This window comes from Stenella coeruleoalba (assembly GCF_951394435.1).
Source record: "Stenella coeruleoalba genome assembly, chromosome: 4".
Taxonomy (NCBI): Eukaryota; Metazoa; Chordata; class Mammalia; order Artiodactyla; family Delphinidae; genus Stenella; species Stenella coeruleoalba.
The window spans coordinates 43,739,902-43,755,185 of NC_137149.1; the positions used below are offsets into that span (position 1 = coordinate 43,739,902).

At 41.7% G+C, this 15,284-nt stretch overlaps 1 protein-coding gene across 7 annotated transcripts in view; it reads right to left on the minus strand.

Annotated features, from left to right (window-relative positions):
• Positions 1 to 15,284, minus strand: part of LDB2 (LIM domain binding 2) — a 387,893-nt gene that overhangs the window by 227,785 nt on the left and 144,824 nt on the right. For all 7 annotated transcript variants that reach the window (XM_079919739.1, XM_079919738.1, XM_079919736.1 and 4 more), the window contains one exon: positions 14,392 to 14,494. In XM_079919739.1, coding sequence (XP_079775865.1) covers positions 14,392 to 14,494 — 103 coding nt within the window. The remainder of the gene's footprint in view (positions 1 to 14,391; positions 14,495 to 15,284) is intronic.

The following is a 15,284-nucleotide window of genomic DNA, read 5'->3' on the forward strand; positions in this document are numbered from 1 at the left end:
ACTCTCAACCACTGCGCCACCAGGGAAGCCCTAGGATGTGCTTCTTCTACTCTCTTCCTTCCTCACTGTCCCTGCTCACCTCAACCTCCTCCTACCCAATCCCTACCCATTGTCCCTGACATGCCTCTCAAGACCCTTAGCAGTAAATCATCTGTCTTCTTGGGCTTCACAGGGCACTTTACCCTTATTTGATATTTGCCAGGAAGTCTTATATCATAACTATGTACTTGTCTCATTTCCCTGGTGGGCAGAATTCTAGGATGACCCCCTCCAAGATTCTCACCCCCTGGTATACACACTATGCATTATTATCTCCTTCCCTTGTGTGTGAGTAGGACTTGTGACACTGATGGTATATAACTCCATGATTATGTTACATGAGCTGGCAGAGGGATTGTGCAGATGTAAATAAAGTCCTTAAACAGATTAAGTTCATTGAGAGACATGATCCTGGGTGGGCCTGACCTAATCAGATGAGTCCTTAATGTCGGAGATTCAAAAGGAGAGATTCTCCCACTGGCCTTGAAAGACCAAGCTTCCATGTGTGCAGGGGACCATGTGCTGGGCAACAGTGGGAGGCCTCTAGGACCTGTAAACAGTCTCTAGATAACAGCAAGTAAGAAAGCAGGAACTTCAGTCCTACAACTGCAAGGAACTGAATTCTGCCAACAGCCCTAGGTCTTAGAAGGGGTCACAGTCCTAACTGACACAGTGATTTCAGCCCTGTGAGACCCTGGGCAGAGGATCCAGTTGGCTAGTGCCTGGACTCCTGACCCACAGAAAATGTGAACTAGCAAATATATGCTTTTTTAAGCTGCTAAGTTTGTGGTCATCTGATATGCTGCAACAGAAAACTAAAACACCTGGTCAACAGATGATGTCCAATTTTTTGCACAGCACTGAATTCAAAGAATTTAGTGACATTCCCTATTGCACTTGACTCTGATTTTGAAGATGATCCAAAGATCAAAATTAAATCATATATGGTCCCTATAAACCATGTTACTTCTAGACTCTGTTCAATAAAAAAAAGGAGTATAGAACTGTTAGCTAGTCACTAAGTGGAGTCTTATGTTTTATAAAGAATCAAGAGACATGAATTCAATCCTGGCTCTATCACAATCTAGCCATTGCCTTGAACAAGTCAAAGCCAACTCAACTTCTTGGTATGTTATCTATCAATAACTATTAAAATAGCTACTACTTGTTGATAAACTCTCATGTATCATGGACTGTATGTGTATTATTTATAAATACCATCCTACCGTGGCCAGAGAGACTTTATGCTCATTTTATAGCTGAAAACGGTGAAGCTCAGAGAGACTGGGTATAACAATCAAGGTCATGCGGTTACCACAGGACAAGGTCATAATTTGAAGGTTGTCTGTCTCACAGGCCTGGGCTATTAAAGTGAGGGGTTACTGAAAGGTCCTCTCTCTTTTTTTTTTTTTTTTTTTTTTTTTGCAGCACGCGGGCCTCTCACTGTTGTGGCCTCTCCCGTTGCGGAGCACAGGCTCCGGACGCACAGGCTCAGCGACCACGGCTCACGGGCCCAGCCGCTCCGCGGCATATGGGTTCTTCCACGAACCCGTGTCCCCTGCATCGGTAGGCGGACTCTTAACCACTGCGCCACCAGGGAAGCCCTGAAAGGTCCTCTCTGATTGGATCATCCTAGAGATATAGATGGAGTGTGATTTCCGCAGCACGAGCCCAGGAAAAGACTCCTTCCCCACACCTAGAAGTGAGTCACATCTGAGTTGCTGGCAGTACAAACGTGTCCAGGTTTAGACAATGACAGAGACCCAGAGCCCAGGCAGGGAGACTGCACAGATTTAAGGACTTGTTTACTTAGAACAGCAGAAAGGAAGTCAAGTGTGAACTTTCTGAGCTTCAAAGATAGTCTCAGGGCCCCCTTGGGAATAAGCATAAATTTTCAAATTTATCCAAAGTTTAGCAAATTCACAATGACAAATGTAACAGTTCCTCTAAATTGAAGTTCATCTCTTGGCAGTTTTGGAGGCTTGGAGAAAATGCCAGCAACAAGGACTTGGAAGGAAATAAATCTTTAGATTCCCTGAAAACATAGATAATTATTGCAGAAGACATATGGAGGATCCCATACTGCGTTGAAAAAGAAAATTTATAAATGTCAGCTTTGAGGCAGCAATGTTGGAAGGATTGAAGTGATCTGCACATAACTTGAAGAGAAAAATATGCTGGGGATATATATTCGCCATTAAGAACTAATTCTCCTTAACTTGTGCTATTTCAGGGAGGATTGGATGAGGAGAGAAGGGAGAAAGGCTCCGGGATTTAGAGCAAGAGGTTAGATTTTTTTTTCGTATCCAAACAGGTAAAATTTAAAGATTCTCTACTGTTTAAAAAAGATGCTGGTAAATGGGATGATAAAGGGGCCACAATATGGGTATTGAAGGCGGAAGAGTTGAGTCCTGAGTCTCTGAGATCTGGGCCTCACTTTCTTCATCTCTACAGTACAAATGGTCAATATAATACCTGCTCTGGTCTCATAGCAAGGATGGAATGAGATACCGCCACCCAATCCTGCTCAGCAAATATTAACCATGGGCCCCCTCTTCGTCCCTTACAGTGGCAAGCACTGAGGCCCCAGAGAAGAATAAGGCCCCTCCTCTCCCTCCACGAGCTTACAGATGGTCCTGATTTGTGAAAGGATTTTATAAACTGCAAAGCATTATCAGAATGTTTGTCATTTAAACTCATTAACCAATCCAGGAGGTTACTGTTGGACACATTCGAAAAACACCAAGACAAGAATCCACTAAGAATCTGACTCTTTTGCAAATTAGAAGATCATAGAAAGAATTACTTATTTTGGCCTAAAAACTGGAATCTGTAACTGTGTCTTTTTTTAGACAAAACCACAGCTAATAGTGGAGGATCTTGATTTTTTTTTTTTTTTTCCTTTCCAAAGGGAAAGAAGTAATAAATAAAACTGGAATTCAAAACCAGCGAAAGTAGGAAGAGAAACAGTCTCATAGGCCTTCCTCGTTTCCCTAGGGATGGGTCTTCTTCCCTGTGCTTCCTGGAGGCTCTGAGTGGAGATCATGCCCATTAAACAGTGCCCAGTTGGCAACAAAGCCCAGAGCTGAGAATGGGGAGAATACAATGGAAGCACCAACTGTCAAGAGATGCATGGCACCTCAGGAAAGATATTACGATCGTCTAATGAGAAATATGCAACTTCTTAGAACTTCCGAAACTAATGTCAGTGAGGCAATGCTGAAGAGGTGTCTGGGCTTAATAAACCTTCTAATATTTTCACAGCTGGGCCTGCTTGCACGGGGCTCGTAGACCATTTTCTTAACTAAGGCATGGTGCTGATCTGACATTAGTTTAACAAGGTAATTATCAGGTGAAGAATAGCAGCCGCACTGCTGTGAACCTGAATGATAAGCTCGTAATTACTGATTTTGGGTCCATCTTTAAAAACAATAATAGGGGACTAAGTACTAAAGCATTTTATAGGAAATACATTCAGGTACAGTGTCTACAAGTGTGGAGAACTATAAAGGATATAATTAGCGGTTTATTTACATAATCAGTCAAACACCGTTTATCATTTCTCTTATGGTCCCATTGAAGAGAAGCAAAGAAGCATGGGAACATTAAGTTATTTTATGCAGGCAACCTTAAAAAAGTTGATTATAATTAACTTTTTTTAAATCTTGAAAGTTGAACTGTCCTAAATGCCTCAGTTGAAAACTGAATAGTGTCGCTGACTTTATCAAATGCTAGCACTCCTCCACATATATGACACGACAAACATTTCCAGGGGAAATTTTACCTGGACAAATACACCTCTCAGGTAACTAACTTCAGTTTTTGGAATATATTCAAAGCTTGCGTTAATTCTGAAACAACACACAAATTGTCTTTTACTGAGAACATCTTAAGTGGTTGCTTTTTATCTGGAATATGAGAGTAACATGGAGATACCATGTATGCCTGTGAGGAAATACCTTCCCAAGCATTACTGACTAGGCTTACCTCATAATTAGATTCTGGAAGAACTCTTACCTCTTCATTGTTCTCAGTGTAACTAACCCATTCTGGCATAGCAAAATGATGTATTTTTTAAAGTAAAAAGAACGACAAACAAATTGCAAACCATATAATTTAAAGGCAGGACTAAGTAAGACACATGTATTTTTAGAAAAGTCTGTAAAAATAATGTAATGCTCTGTTTGCTCTAGATAATATGGAGAAATTGTCTCGTAAAAAGGGAATGGCTTTATTACCATGCTCCTAGGTGACCTTACTTCTTCCTTCAACAGATCTTCAGAGTGATTATTAGTGTCAATTGTTGTCAATTTCAAGTCCTCCTGACTTATTGAAAAGCCAAAGATAATGTTGCATCAGGGAAGTTCTCATCAAAGAATATATTAAAGGTAGCACTAATTGGGATAGGACCAACCTCATAAAAGTAAATAAGCACATTATAATGGTTGGGTGAAGCTGATTCTCTTGGAATGAATAATAAAAGCAAAGTATATGAAGGTACCAAGTTCTGCAAGCTCCTGAGTTCAAATACTCCAATTCAACCACCTTGATTAAACAGTAAATAATGAAACACACCCTAACGGGTGATTTTGTCACCGAGCCTCTATATTCTTAATGAAACCCACATGAACATTGATTAATATAGTTGTAGAAGAAGGCTAATTTAACTTGGCTTCAACAAATGCTTTATTTTACCCCATATGCATAAATAAGGTGCATTCACAACCTGAAAACATAAAGCAAAAGTGAAGATTAAACTAAACATAGGCGTGTGGGGAGGATGCTTCAATCAGCTCATGCCGCAAAACAAGAATTTCACAAACCAATACTGTACAAAGGAAATACTGCATACATCTCAACTTGACGCTGATTTTTCAAAATGTTTTATGTTAAAAATGATATCAATCTTACATTTGGATATAGAATCTCAGAATGTGGTGGTGAGCATTATTAACAACAGGTTTATAAACAGAGGCAGAGAGCATCACTAAGAAAAAATCTGGCTAAGATCTGCTACTAGTCAAGTCCTAGAAACAATAGCTCACTAGACCTTTGGCTCCTCCAAGACAAGAGATTTTGCTCATTCATCTTCTTATCACCAGGGCACAGAAAGATGACATATGGAAAGTCCTTGAGAAAGGTTAAATAAATACATAGATATTTCAACTGAAATTATGTCCAATAAGATCCGTTCAATAAGAAGATTTATGTATGGTTGCTGAAGACTGCTTATTCTATGAGATTTAATGACACAATTGTACTTACCAGAAAAATTGGCAGGCTATGTAGTGAAATACTCTACTAAACCAGGGCCCAAAGCATTAAAGAAAAAACAAAACAAAACCATCAGTCCTAGTATTGTAGGTTGGGTAGATGTGATTTTGATTTGGTATTTAAATGTAAGTCTCAGTCTTGGTTCTGTTTGTGGACAAATTTCCAAATCGCTCTGTGACATTTCTGTTACTCTATAACACAAAATGTGTTGCTACAACTGGAGATTGTGATGGTGGAAAATTACTGAAACATGGGAAAAACCGTATGTTCAGTAATGTGCCTGTGGGCTAAATCATCAGTTCCTTTGGGTCATATTTATACTATATACCAATGCTGCATCATTTATTCAGTCCACAGATATTTACTGAACATCTTATATCTGCAAAGTACTGTGGTAGGGTGTTTTCTGTCATGGCTTTAAGGAACAAAAGGGTTTTAGGTTAGAAAGGAGTCTTCACCAGTCTAGTCTTTTTCTCCTGGAAGCAGATTTGATCACCTTCTTTATATCCCACAGTACTTTCTTTGCCCTACTCTTTCACTGTGGATGCTGTTGCATTAGAGTTAATTGTCTATCTCCCTTGTTAAACTGTAAGCTCCTTTAAGGGAGATGATATTACACACTCATGTGTGCTCAGCACCTGCCCAAGTGTGGCATAGTCAACTGTGGAGGGCCTGCAATATGAACTTTGGATTTAAATTCAGGCAGGCTTTAGCCTACACCTCTCCCCCGCCCCAATAAGGTATTTTATCCTTTAGGTGGGACTCATGAGTCCAGTTGCTGAATGTAAGCAGAGGCAAGACTCATGTGCAGAACAGGACCAGGTAAATCTCTTAAGAGTTTTTTCCATATAATGTATCATGTTCACACTCCATTGTAGCTGCTCTGGAGTTATCAAGATTTCATATTTGAGTGTGAACTGGGGTCCTTCAAGTAGGGCTGCCAGCTTTAAGAAAGAAAGACACAAGATGTCCAGTTAACTTAGAATTTTAGATAAACAAATAATTTTGTAGTATATGTCCCAAGTATTGCATTTGTATACTTACATTTTATCTAGCAACCCTACCTTCAAGATGATGAGTAAATTGGATGTAAAGAGGGTCAGGTAAGATGTTTCTCAGTAATTTTTTTGTTGAGCAGAACATTTATCTTCTCCAGCCCCCAGACAATAAATGCCAGTAGCATTACCTATCATTGTGATAATGAAAAGTTGGCCACATTCATCCCGTTACCCACTATGAGGTAGTGCCTTCTTGATTTGAGAACCATAGGGAAGCTAATGAGAGTAGGAATATACCCCATGAAACCAAGAGTCAGGAAATGTACATGCCAGGACCCCACAGACATCATAGTCACACAGAGTCTCAAAAATGGACATGATGTCTATTTCCTGGCTAGCACCTCATTCAGACCCCCCAACCAAGCTCTTGAGAATAGGTCTGACTTTCTCAAGCCTGCATATTTGACAATGAATTTTATCCCCATGAGAAAAGATCCAACAATCCTCCCAGATTTCTTAACAGCTTGACATATAAAGGGAAAATAAAGTCACCAAATCCTAAAGATCAATTATAAGTATGATGATAATTATACCTTCAACTTGTATAGCACTTTACATTTATTCAACGCACTTTTCTGTCCATTATCTCATGTGATTATTCGTGTGGTATTCATTAGCAGATGAGTGAATGGGATGTCTGCTCAATCTATTGTCACGGCCAATTTGCAACACTCGATATCATCAATTTGAAACCACAAATGGGAAGAGATTCAGGCTCCTTTTTCCCTTCAGAAGTCTGTTAGTTCATCCATCAGCTGTAGGCTTTCTCTCAAGTCTTTTTTATAACTAATCCCAGATTTTGCATTAATATTACAAGACTATTTTCTTTTTGAGTTACTTAGTTGATTATGTTAATTTAAGGTAAGAGTTTGTATTAAAATGAAATTAAAAGTAAATGAAAAAATTGGTGATGAACTTCCTTCCTCTCAAGACTATCTACCCCTCTCAATGTCTGGCAAAAAGCAAGAATTCAGTGCATTCTAAATGCATGAATCAATGAATGACTGAAGGAAAAAATGAACTTCAAATGAATGTCTGCTTTAGTCCTAACTTAATTTACTCCAGATCTTGCCAGCCTAATGAAGAATTCTGTTGAGAAGGGTCACTCACTAAAATCACAATTTCAAAGACCAGAGCTTTCTAGAAATCATTTAGTGCAGCTCATGCAAAGGAAAGCATTTTCCAGAGTCATCTGAGACAAAGACATCTATGTCATTATGTAACAAAAATGCCACACTCATCCAGTAACTAACCATCAAGGACAACTCTGAGGAGGTGCATTCTTTACTCTGGGATTAATTTTGAATGCAACCACAGTTCATTTCCTTTCATCTGGTCCTCAGTCAACAAGACATAGAGCCCAATGGTGCCTAGCACAGTGCCTGGCACTTGAGAAGTATTCAGTAGCTCCTAGCTCTCTGAGCAAAATAGGGGATGGAAACGTCACCCTCTGTTAGACAGGTGTCACAACTGTAATAGTTTGGGACTTGTTTAAGTCATCATCTTCCATAATGTCAAGTTTTCTTCCAGTTGGTCATTAAATTGTTAAGATTTCCCCACAGAAGGAAGACAAGTCTGATCTGGCTTTGCCCAAAGCCAGAGATTTTCCTTCTATGCGCTAAATGATGGAACAAGTAATGGAAACTATCCTCTATTTTAATTCCAAGTAACTGGCATATCATAGGTTTAACTCATTCTCTTACTCATTCATTCATCCATTCATTTATTCAAGCAATAAATATTTATTGTGTGTTTTTCCCAGACAGCACTAAGCTAAGGTACGTGTTACTTAATCTTATTTAATCTTCACAAGTGTCTTATGATGTTGGCATTATTATCACCTAGACATTATGTATAAAGAAACTGAGGTTAAGAAAATCTAGGCAGGATGCCCAGCATCAAGTCATAGGCCTAACTTCGCACAGCTCTGGTGAAGCAGAGGCTCAAAGGGACCCAGAGTCCGTGATTCTGATCTCTACCTCCATAAATGAATAAAAGAAAAGGAATGCAAACTTTTCAGAGGAACAAAGTTGCTTTATAGAGGAAGAACCCCTGGACTAATTGGCACATGTCTCTTGAGGAAGCTAAGGGTTTTTAAACACTGGCCGCACAAACCCGTACATTTCCAGATCTCAGGTGGACTCTTTACAGGTGTTATCCATAGAAAAGACAGGCGCAGATTCTGGCCTTGTAAATCCTCCTCCCTGTGTGCTGTAGTGCACGCTCTTCACATGTAGCTTTTAAAAATACCCACGTTCACGCCATAATAGTTATTAAGTGTGGTGTCAAAATGCTGATTCAAGGAATGATTTGCCCAGAAATATATTTCTAATCATGTAATATGATATTAGAGAGAAAGAGAAAGTGCGGAGAAAATGCTTTCAGAATTCCTATATAGCAAGCACAATAAAAACACAGCTGGACAAGGTGAACCAATAAAAAGACAGGAAAAGAAAAAAAAAGAACCAGAGATAGTCAAGTTACTTGGGCTTTGTAGAATTTCTCTTCCTTAGGGGGACACATCCAAATACACCACACATAAAAACACATATTACAGGACAAAATTGAAGAACTCTGTCAATATTGCAGTGCTATCAGAGCTTTCAGAAAAAAGGGAAATAGGAGAGAAAATGTAAAAGATAAGCATCTTGTGAAGAACCGGCTCCACAGAGGGGCCTACGTGCAGTCCTTCAAATATCTAATGGGACGCGATGACTAAGGAAAACAGAAGAAAACATCTTGGAGAGCAAGGACATATCCCAAAACAACTTTCTGCTTTTGGACAGTGAAATGAACCCCCAGCAGTCACAGAGGAAACAAGAATAGTCTTTGGCTCATGTGACTATAAAGGTGTGTAGTTCTGCCAGAAACCCTTACCCCAGAAAGAATGTGAAACTCAAGACGAAATAACAGTTGTCAGACGGGAAGTTACCGGGACCCAACACCCTCAAATTACAAACAATATTTAAAGGATTAGTGATGATTGTATCTGAGCTGTCCTGGATCTCAATCTAGAGGCTGAGGTATGCTCATTGGAATTCAATTGAATAACAACAGCTATTTATGGAGCATTTTCCAGGCACTGGAAACTCTGCTAAGAAATTTACATGTCATCTCATCAAACCCTCACTTTGCAGATGAGGCCACGGATGCTTAGAATGCGACTTAGGCCAAATCACTCAGGCAGTAAAAGACAAAGCTGGGTTGAAACCAAGGTTTCAGACCAGGAATTTCTGCCTGAACCACACACCTTTCCCTTAAAAACAGCCAATAGGAAGTGCTCCCAAATAAGATGGCATTTTAGTATTTATGTCAACTCCCCCCCACCCCAATTTCCAAAGCAAGACCAACCTGGACACAGTTTAGTGTTTGGAGTCTTTAACCCCCAAAGCACAGAACCCACACATTCTCAACTGCCCTTCCCTTCCTTTCGCACATCACTTACCAGTGATGACAGTGGGTTTCTGCAGTTGAAAGCCTGGGAGAGGGTGATTTCTTCAATGTTGCAGTTCAGCAGGAATTGCCCATCAGAAGGGTCTGTAGGCTCTCCACTGCCCAGCAAGCTCTACGTACTTGATAAGCACTTGCCAATGGCAAGCTTCTCCAATGCACAGAAGCTGTAGTGATGCCAATGTCACGCATTGTTATCAATAATAATAGTCAACGCTGACTACCACATTCTTCAAATGCTCTGCAGTTCTTTGATTATATTATCTCATTTAATTTTCACTGCAAGCCAGTGATGGTACTCTTATGGCCATTTTACAGATAAGGAAATGGAGGCTCTGTTTACCAATACAAGCACAGGTTAAGACCCAGGAATGTTCACACTGAACTCTTGTGAGCTTTCTACTACACTGATTAGCCTCCCAGCCTCTCCAATGCCACGGGACACAGAAGAACTTTCTCTTTTTCTTTTGGCTGCGTTGGGTTTTCATTGCTGTGCAAGGCCTTTCTCTAGTGGAGGACAGCAGGGGCTACTCTTCATTGCGGTGTGCGGGCTTCTCACTGTGGTGGCTTCTCTTGTTGAGAAGCACAGGCTCTAGGTGTGCGGCTTTAGTAGTTGCAGCACGTGGGCTCAATAGCTGCGGCACGCAGACCCTAGAGTGCGTGGGCTTCAGTAGTTGTGGCACATGGGCTCAGTAGATGTGGCTCGCGGGCTCTAGAGCGCGGGCTCAGTAGTTGTGGCACACAGGCTTAGTTGCTCCGCGGCATGTGGGAATCTTCCTGGACCAGGGATCGAACCCGTGTCGCCTGCATTGGCAGGCAGATTCTTAACCACTGTGCCACCAGGGAAGTCCCGGAAGGACTCTCTCCATGTATCTTTCCCAGCAAAGAAATATTCCCTGAATGAATTGGGAACCATGTATTTCCGATAGATGAAGAGCATGGCCAGTGTGGCCCTGGACATGGTCTAGGTTTCCTGAGGCGGTTACCAGTACCTTTACCCAAAAGGTTCTGTGCTGGTCATCAGGAGCGCAGAGACTGTGGGGCACAATTCCACTACACGCCCAGAAAAGGAGCAGAGGAAAATCAATCCTCGCTGGAAGCTAATGGTGAGCAAGCAACCTAAGAACGGTTGCTTCTGTATAAGATGCGGAAGGAAAACCATACACCACGCTGGACTCAGAATTGCAAAATAAGTGTGCAGAGGGCTGAGACCCCATTCCTCTTCTTGCCTTGCCCTCTCTATCAAATAAGACAGTAATTATTTGTGACTTATGTTCCTTGGAATGTGTGAATTGACGAATCCATTTCTCTCCTCTTAGCTGTGGGAGGTGTAGGGATAGGATGGCGGGGGGCGGGGGTGCCCCATCTCTGACTCTGGAGTCGGTCAACCTGAGGTCTAATAACTCACCAGCTGGGGCTCTGTGGACCGAGGAAGGGTCCATTTCCAGAAAGACACTTTTCAGCTCTACTGGTCTTTAACCACAGACCAGCTGATCAAGAGGGAATCTCTTACCCCTGGCCCTCTTCCCCACTTGAGATTCCACCTAACCCAAGCAGAAACCACTTCCCTGGACTGTTGGCTTCTCCAGCTGCTGGGGGAACACTTCATGAAGCCCCACAAGGCAGGGGCAGGCACATGGCCTTAGGGACACACATCCCAGTTGCTACATGGTCCAGTAACCTTGTCTGTCTGGCCCCTCTCCACAGAAACCTCACCCCGGTCTTCTAGGAAGACATCAGTAGTCTCCATCGGCAATCCCAATCATATCCCACCCGAGGAGGGGGCCCACTCCCATCAGGAGAGTAAGGACTGGGGTGGGTGGAGCAATAAGATTGATACAGAAGAGCTTTCTGGAAGGAAGAGTAATATATCTCCCCAACATAATTATTTCCTGAATTATTATATGTTGAGTCCCCCCTACCCCTGCAACTTAAAACAGATCCAACCATATCCTAGAGCTTATTTGAAAACACCAGCAGAGCACTTTGGACTGAGTTCTTCCCATTTAAGTAAGTCCAAGGATGTCGGTATAGGGATTGTTTTGCCAGTATTCTGTTTGGGATATAAACTTTCCCCCAAATGTCCATTCATTCATTCAATCATTCACTCAATGAATATTTATTGGGTACCTATGTTGTGCAGGTTTCTGTATTAATCTGAGAATTCAGCAATAAATAAAACAAAGCCCCTGTGCACAGGGAGATAACACTCTAATAGGGGGTGACAGACAACAAATAAACAAGTAAACACATATTACATGATTTACGGTAGCTTAGAGATAAGATCTCTTAGAGCCAGAGGAACCCTCTGAAAAAGTAGACATGGGGAGGGAGAAGGAAAAGATTTTTCTAGTAAGGATTAAGTAAACCTCATCTAGAATATTTCTTGGTACCTAGAATGAAAGCAATACGGGGAAATGTTTTACATACACAAATGTAATAGCCAAGTCCTATTTTCTTCCTCAGAAATGCAAAGCTCTCAGCTCCCTGCAAGGTCTCCAGGAAGTGCTGCAGCCCCAGCCCAGGGCCAGCATGTGTTTTCCCTGCCCACCCTGCACAGTGTGCCTGGACCGTGAATGGGTTAAGGTGGCCGCGAGATGCTTGGAGCACTGCATAAACAGCAAGCGCGTCAGGCGTTCTAAGCATCCTTCATCTTCCCTATCTCCCGGTCCTAGGCTGTCAATCAACTGTCACTTGCCCGCACATCAGCAGCGTGTGCACATCACCAGGCTGTCAGCAAAGCAGCTGATGAGACTGGGCTCCAGACTGTCGATCATCTTTGTTTCTCTTCGCCGCTCGGGAAATATTTTGGTTCAGAGAAACAAAGAAACCTGGGCAACAATGGCTCGTAGTCAGGCATTTACTCCTGTACATGAATATAAGATCTTAACAAGCACTGATCATGCCTCACCCCCAAATGATGTTGGGGTCAGGGGTGGACAGAAGGAAGATTGAGAATCTGTTTTATTAGTAATTCTAGTTCCCTGAGCAGACCCTGACGGATTCACACACACACACAGAGCACAGGAACATAAAACAATGATAACTTGAAGTTATCTGAGCTTATGCCTCAGAAAAAAATAAGAAGACTCAGAGGATGGATGACTGCTTGGTTCGAAATTATTCACCATTGATCCGGCAGGCTTTTGGGGAGAGAGTAATTGTTCGATTGCCACGTTCATTTATCCCCTAGGGAATTCTGAAACGGCAGCTTCTGTACCCGACGCTCCCACTCTGTAGGGTGTGAGGCTGCTTGGGAGCTCCCACACACAGAAAGCGAGTGAACTTACCAGGACCCCCGATGAAGTGGGCTTGCCAGTGCTTGCAACAGGTGTCATTATGTTGAATGGAAAGACATTCTGGAGAAGCCCCTTGTCTGGCACACTAGCGGCCCCTCTCACCCAAAATATTTATTAAAAATGTCCCAGCCTCTGAAAGCCCACAATATACAAATCTAAAGAGATGCTTCCGGCAATGAGTTTCAATTGAGCAAGCTGTCCTGCTTTCCACGGTTCGCCACTTTTGCAAAATCACCATCTATTTATTAGCATAATTAACCAACTCATCATACAATAGATCCAGATACTAAGTTATCGAAAGTCCTGTAAAATTAAGAGAAAAAAAAAAAGCACTGGTTGTACTCTAGTGGCTTTGAAATACATTTAGCAACAATCAGATCTTTTCATTGTATATATCAAGAGTGCTATTACCCATCATTTACTCAATGCTCTGGACCGACTCATTTGTACATACTGCGGTTGGTCCCATCATCAGCTCCGTGTTTGACACATTGGGGATGTTTTACCCTCTGACAAACAGATCCCTTCACATGTGCAACGCTGATTTCTGAAAACGCATCTCTCTCTGATCTAACTGGACATTAATTGTCTTTGTGCTGACGTATTTATGCCTCTCAGTCTTACAGCACAACTAGCAAATCTGATCTCTGACAAGTTGGCTGAACCTAATCAGAACAGATCAGCTGTTACCCAAGGTGCCACAGGCTGTAATTTGAGGACCTTTACAGAGTTATCACTCGCCAGAAAGACAAGGAACTATAAATTCTGTCAACACAAATCCCAAAGTGTGTGTTCAAAGCAGCTGTGGCCTCCCCCGCCCCCAAGAAAACACAGCACTTGTAAAATAAATACCTGAGATAATTGATAAGAGGGAATTAGAAGGATACAGCTGATACAGTGATTGTGAGGATATATTTTTAAAGGGAACTTCGGAAGCAGAGCGTTGGGTGTGAAGTGTTGTCAAGCACAAAGAAGGGTCGCAGGGAAGAGACGGACGGCAAGTCTCCACAATGCAGCTACCACTTATCACTGGGGGGCTTGGTTCACATTTGCCTCGCTCTCTAAACTGGCAAATGCCCAAACATCCTAAGCCTCGAAGGAAATCTCCTGCTGCCGAGTCGGGCTGCCACCCGGTGACAGTGCCTTGATCAGAGGCAGGAGGCCGGGATTATTGTCAGCCTGTCAGCACTGTATTATTCTCTGAAGACCCCTGTGGTTTTCTTACGGGCGCAAAATGAGGGAATATTAGAGAAAATAAACTTCTTTCTTACTGTATCGCTTTGGTCCATCTTCCAAACAAAAGGAAAGGGTTAATGTGGCATCATCTTCAAAAAACTCGGTGGCAAACGCATCCCACCAGAGGTTGTCGCTATCCTGCAAAAAGACAGATCATGTATTTAACAGGCAAGAGTGGAAAAATATCTCAAAGGGGAAAAGAAAAGGGAAAAAGGCAGAAAAATCCAGTCATCGGTGGCTTGGGACTTAGCATATGTATGTGGGTGTTCTGGAAGGGGTGTGGGCAGGCGTGTGGTCACTCTTCAAATTAATTGCCTCGAATGAGGACTGAATTCCAATTCAATAAACGAGTTAATGCAAAGCAAATGAAAATTAATTCTCGAGGACATATTTGGGGAGATTTAATAAACGTATTCTGGAGCACAATGTGACGTTTTTTAAGAAAAAGATTTGCTTTTAATGTAAAATGCATTCAGCTTTTTCCCTCTCTCTTTCTCTTTGCTCATTTAGGAGTCCGATTTTACAAACAGAAAGCACAATATTACAACCAGGTTAAGGAGAAGAGTACATTTTTTAACAATAATTTATTCAAAAAAAAAGTTGTGTGTGGCTTGTAGTCTTCCTCTACACAAATATCCCTATAAAAGATACAGGTATGGCTACACGGATTTATGTAGAAAGATGAGTTTGTGCACGAGCAACCATCACATGCATATGGATTGTTCTTGAGGATTGGTTTAAGATTATAGGCAATCACTTGCTCGCTATTAAATCAGTTATTAAAAACAGAATAGTTCAGCAGAATGCAAACCATCCACATGAACTCTGTTTGTTTGTCTTGGGTTGAATGTTTCCCTTGCTCATCCAGAAAATAATTTGAAATTGGCCCAGTTGAAGGCCATTAAAATCATTGCTAAGCTTCAAGGGC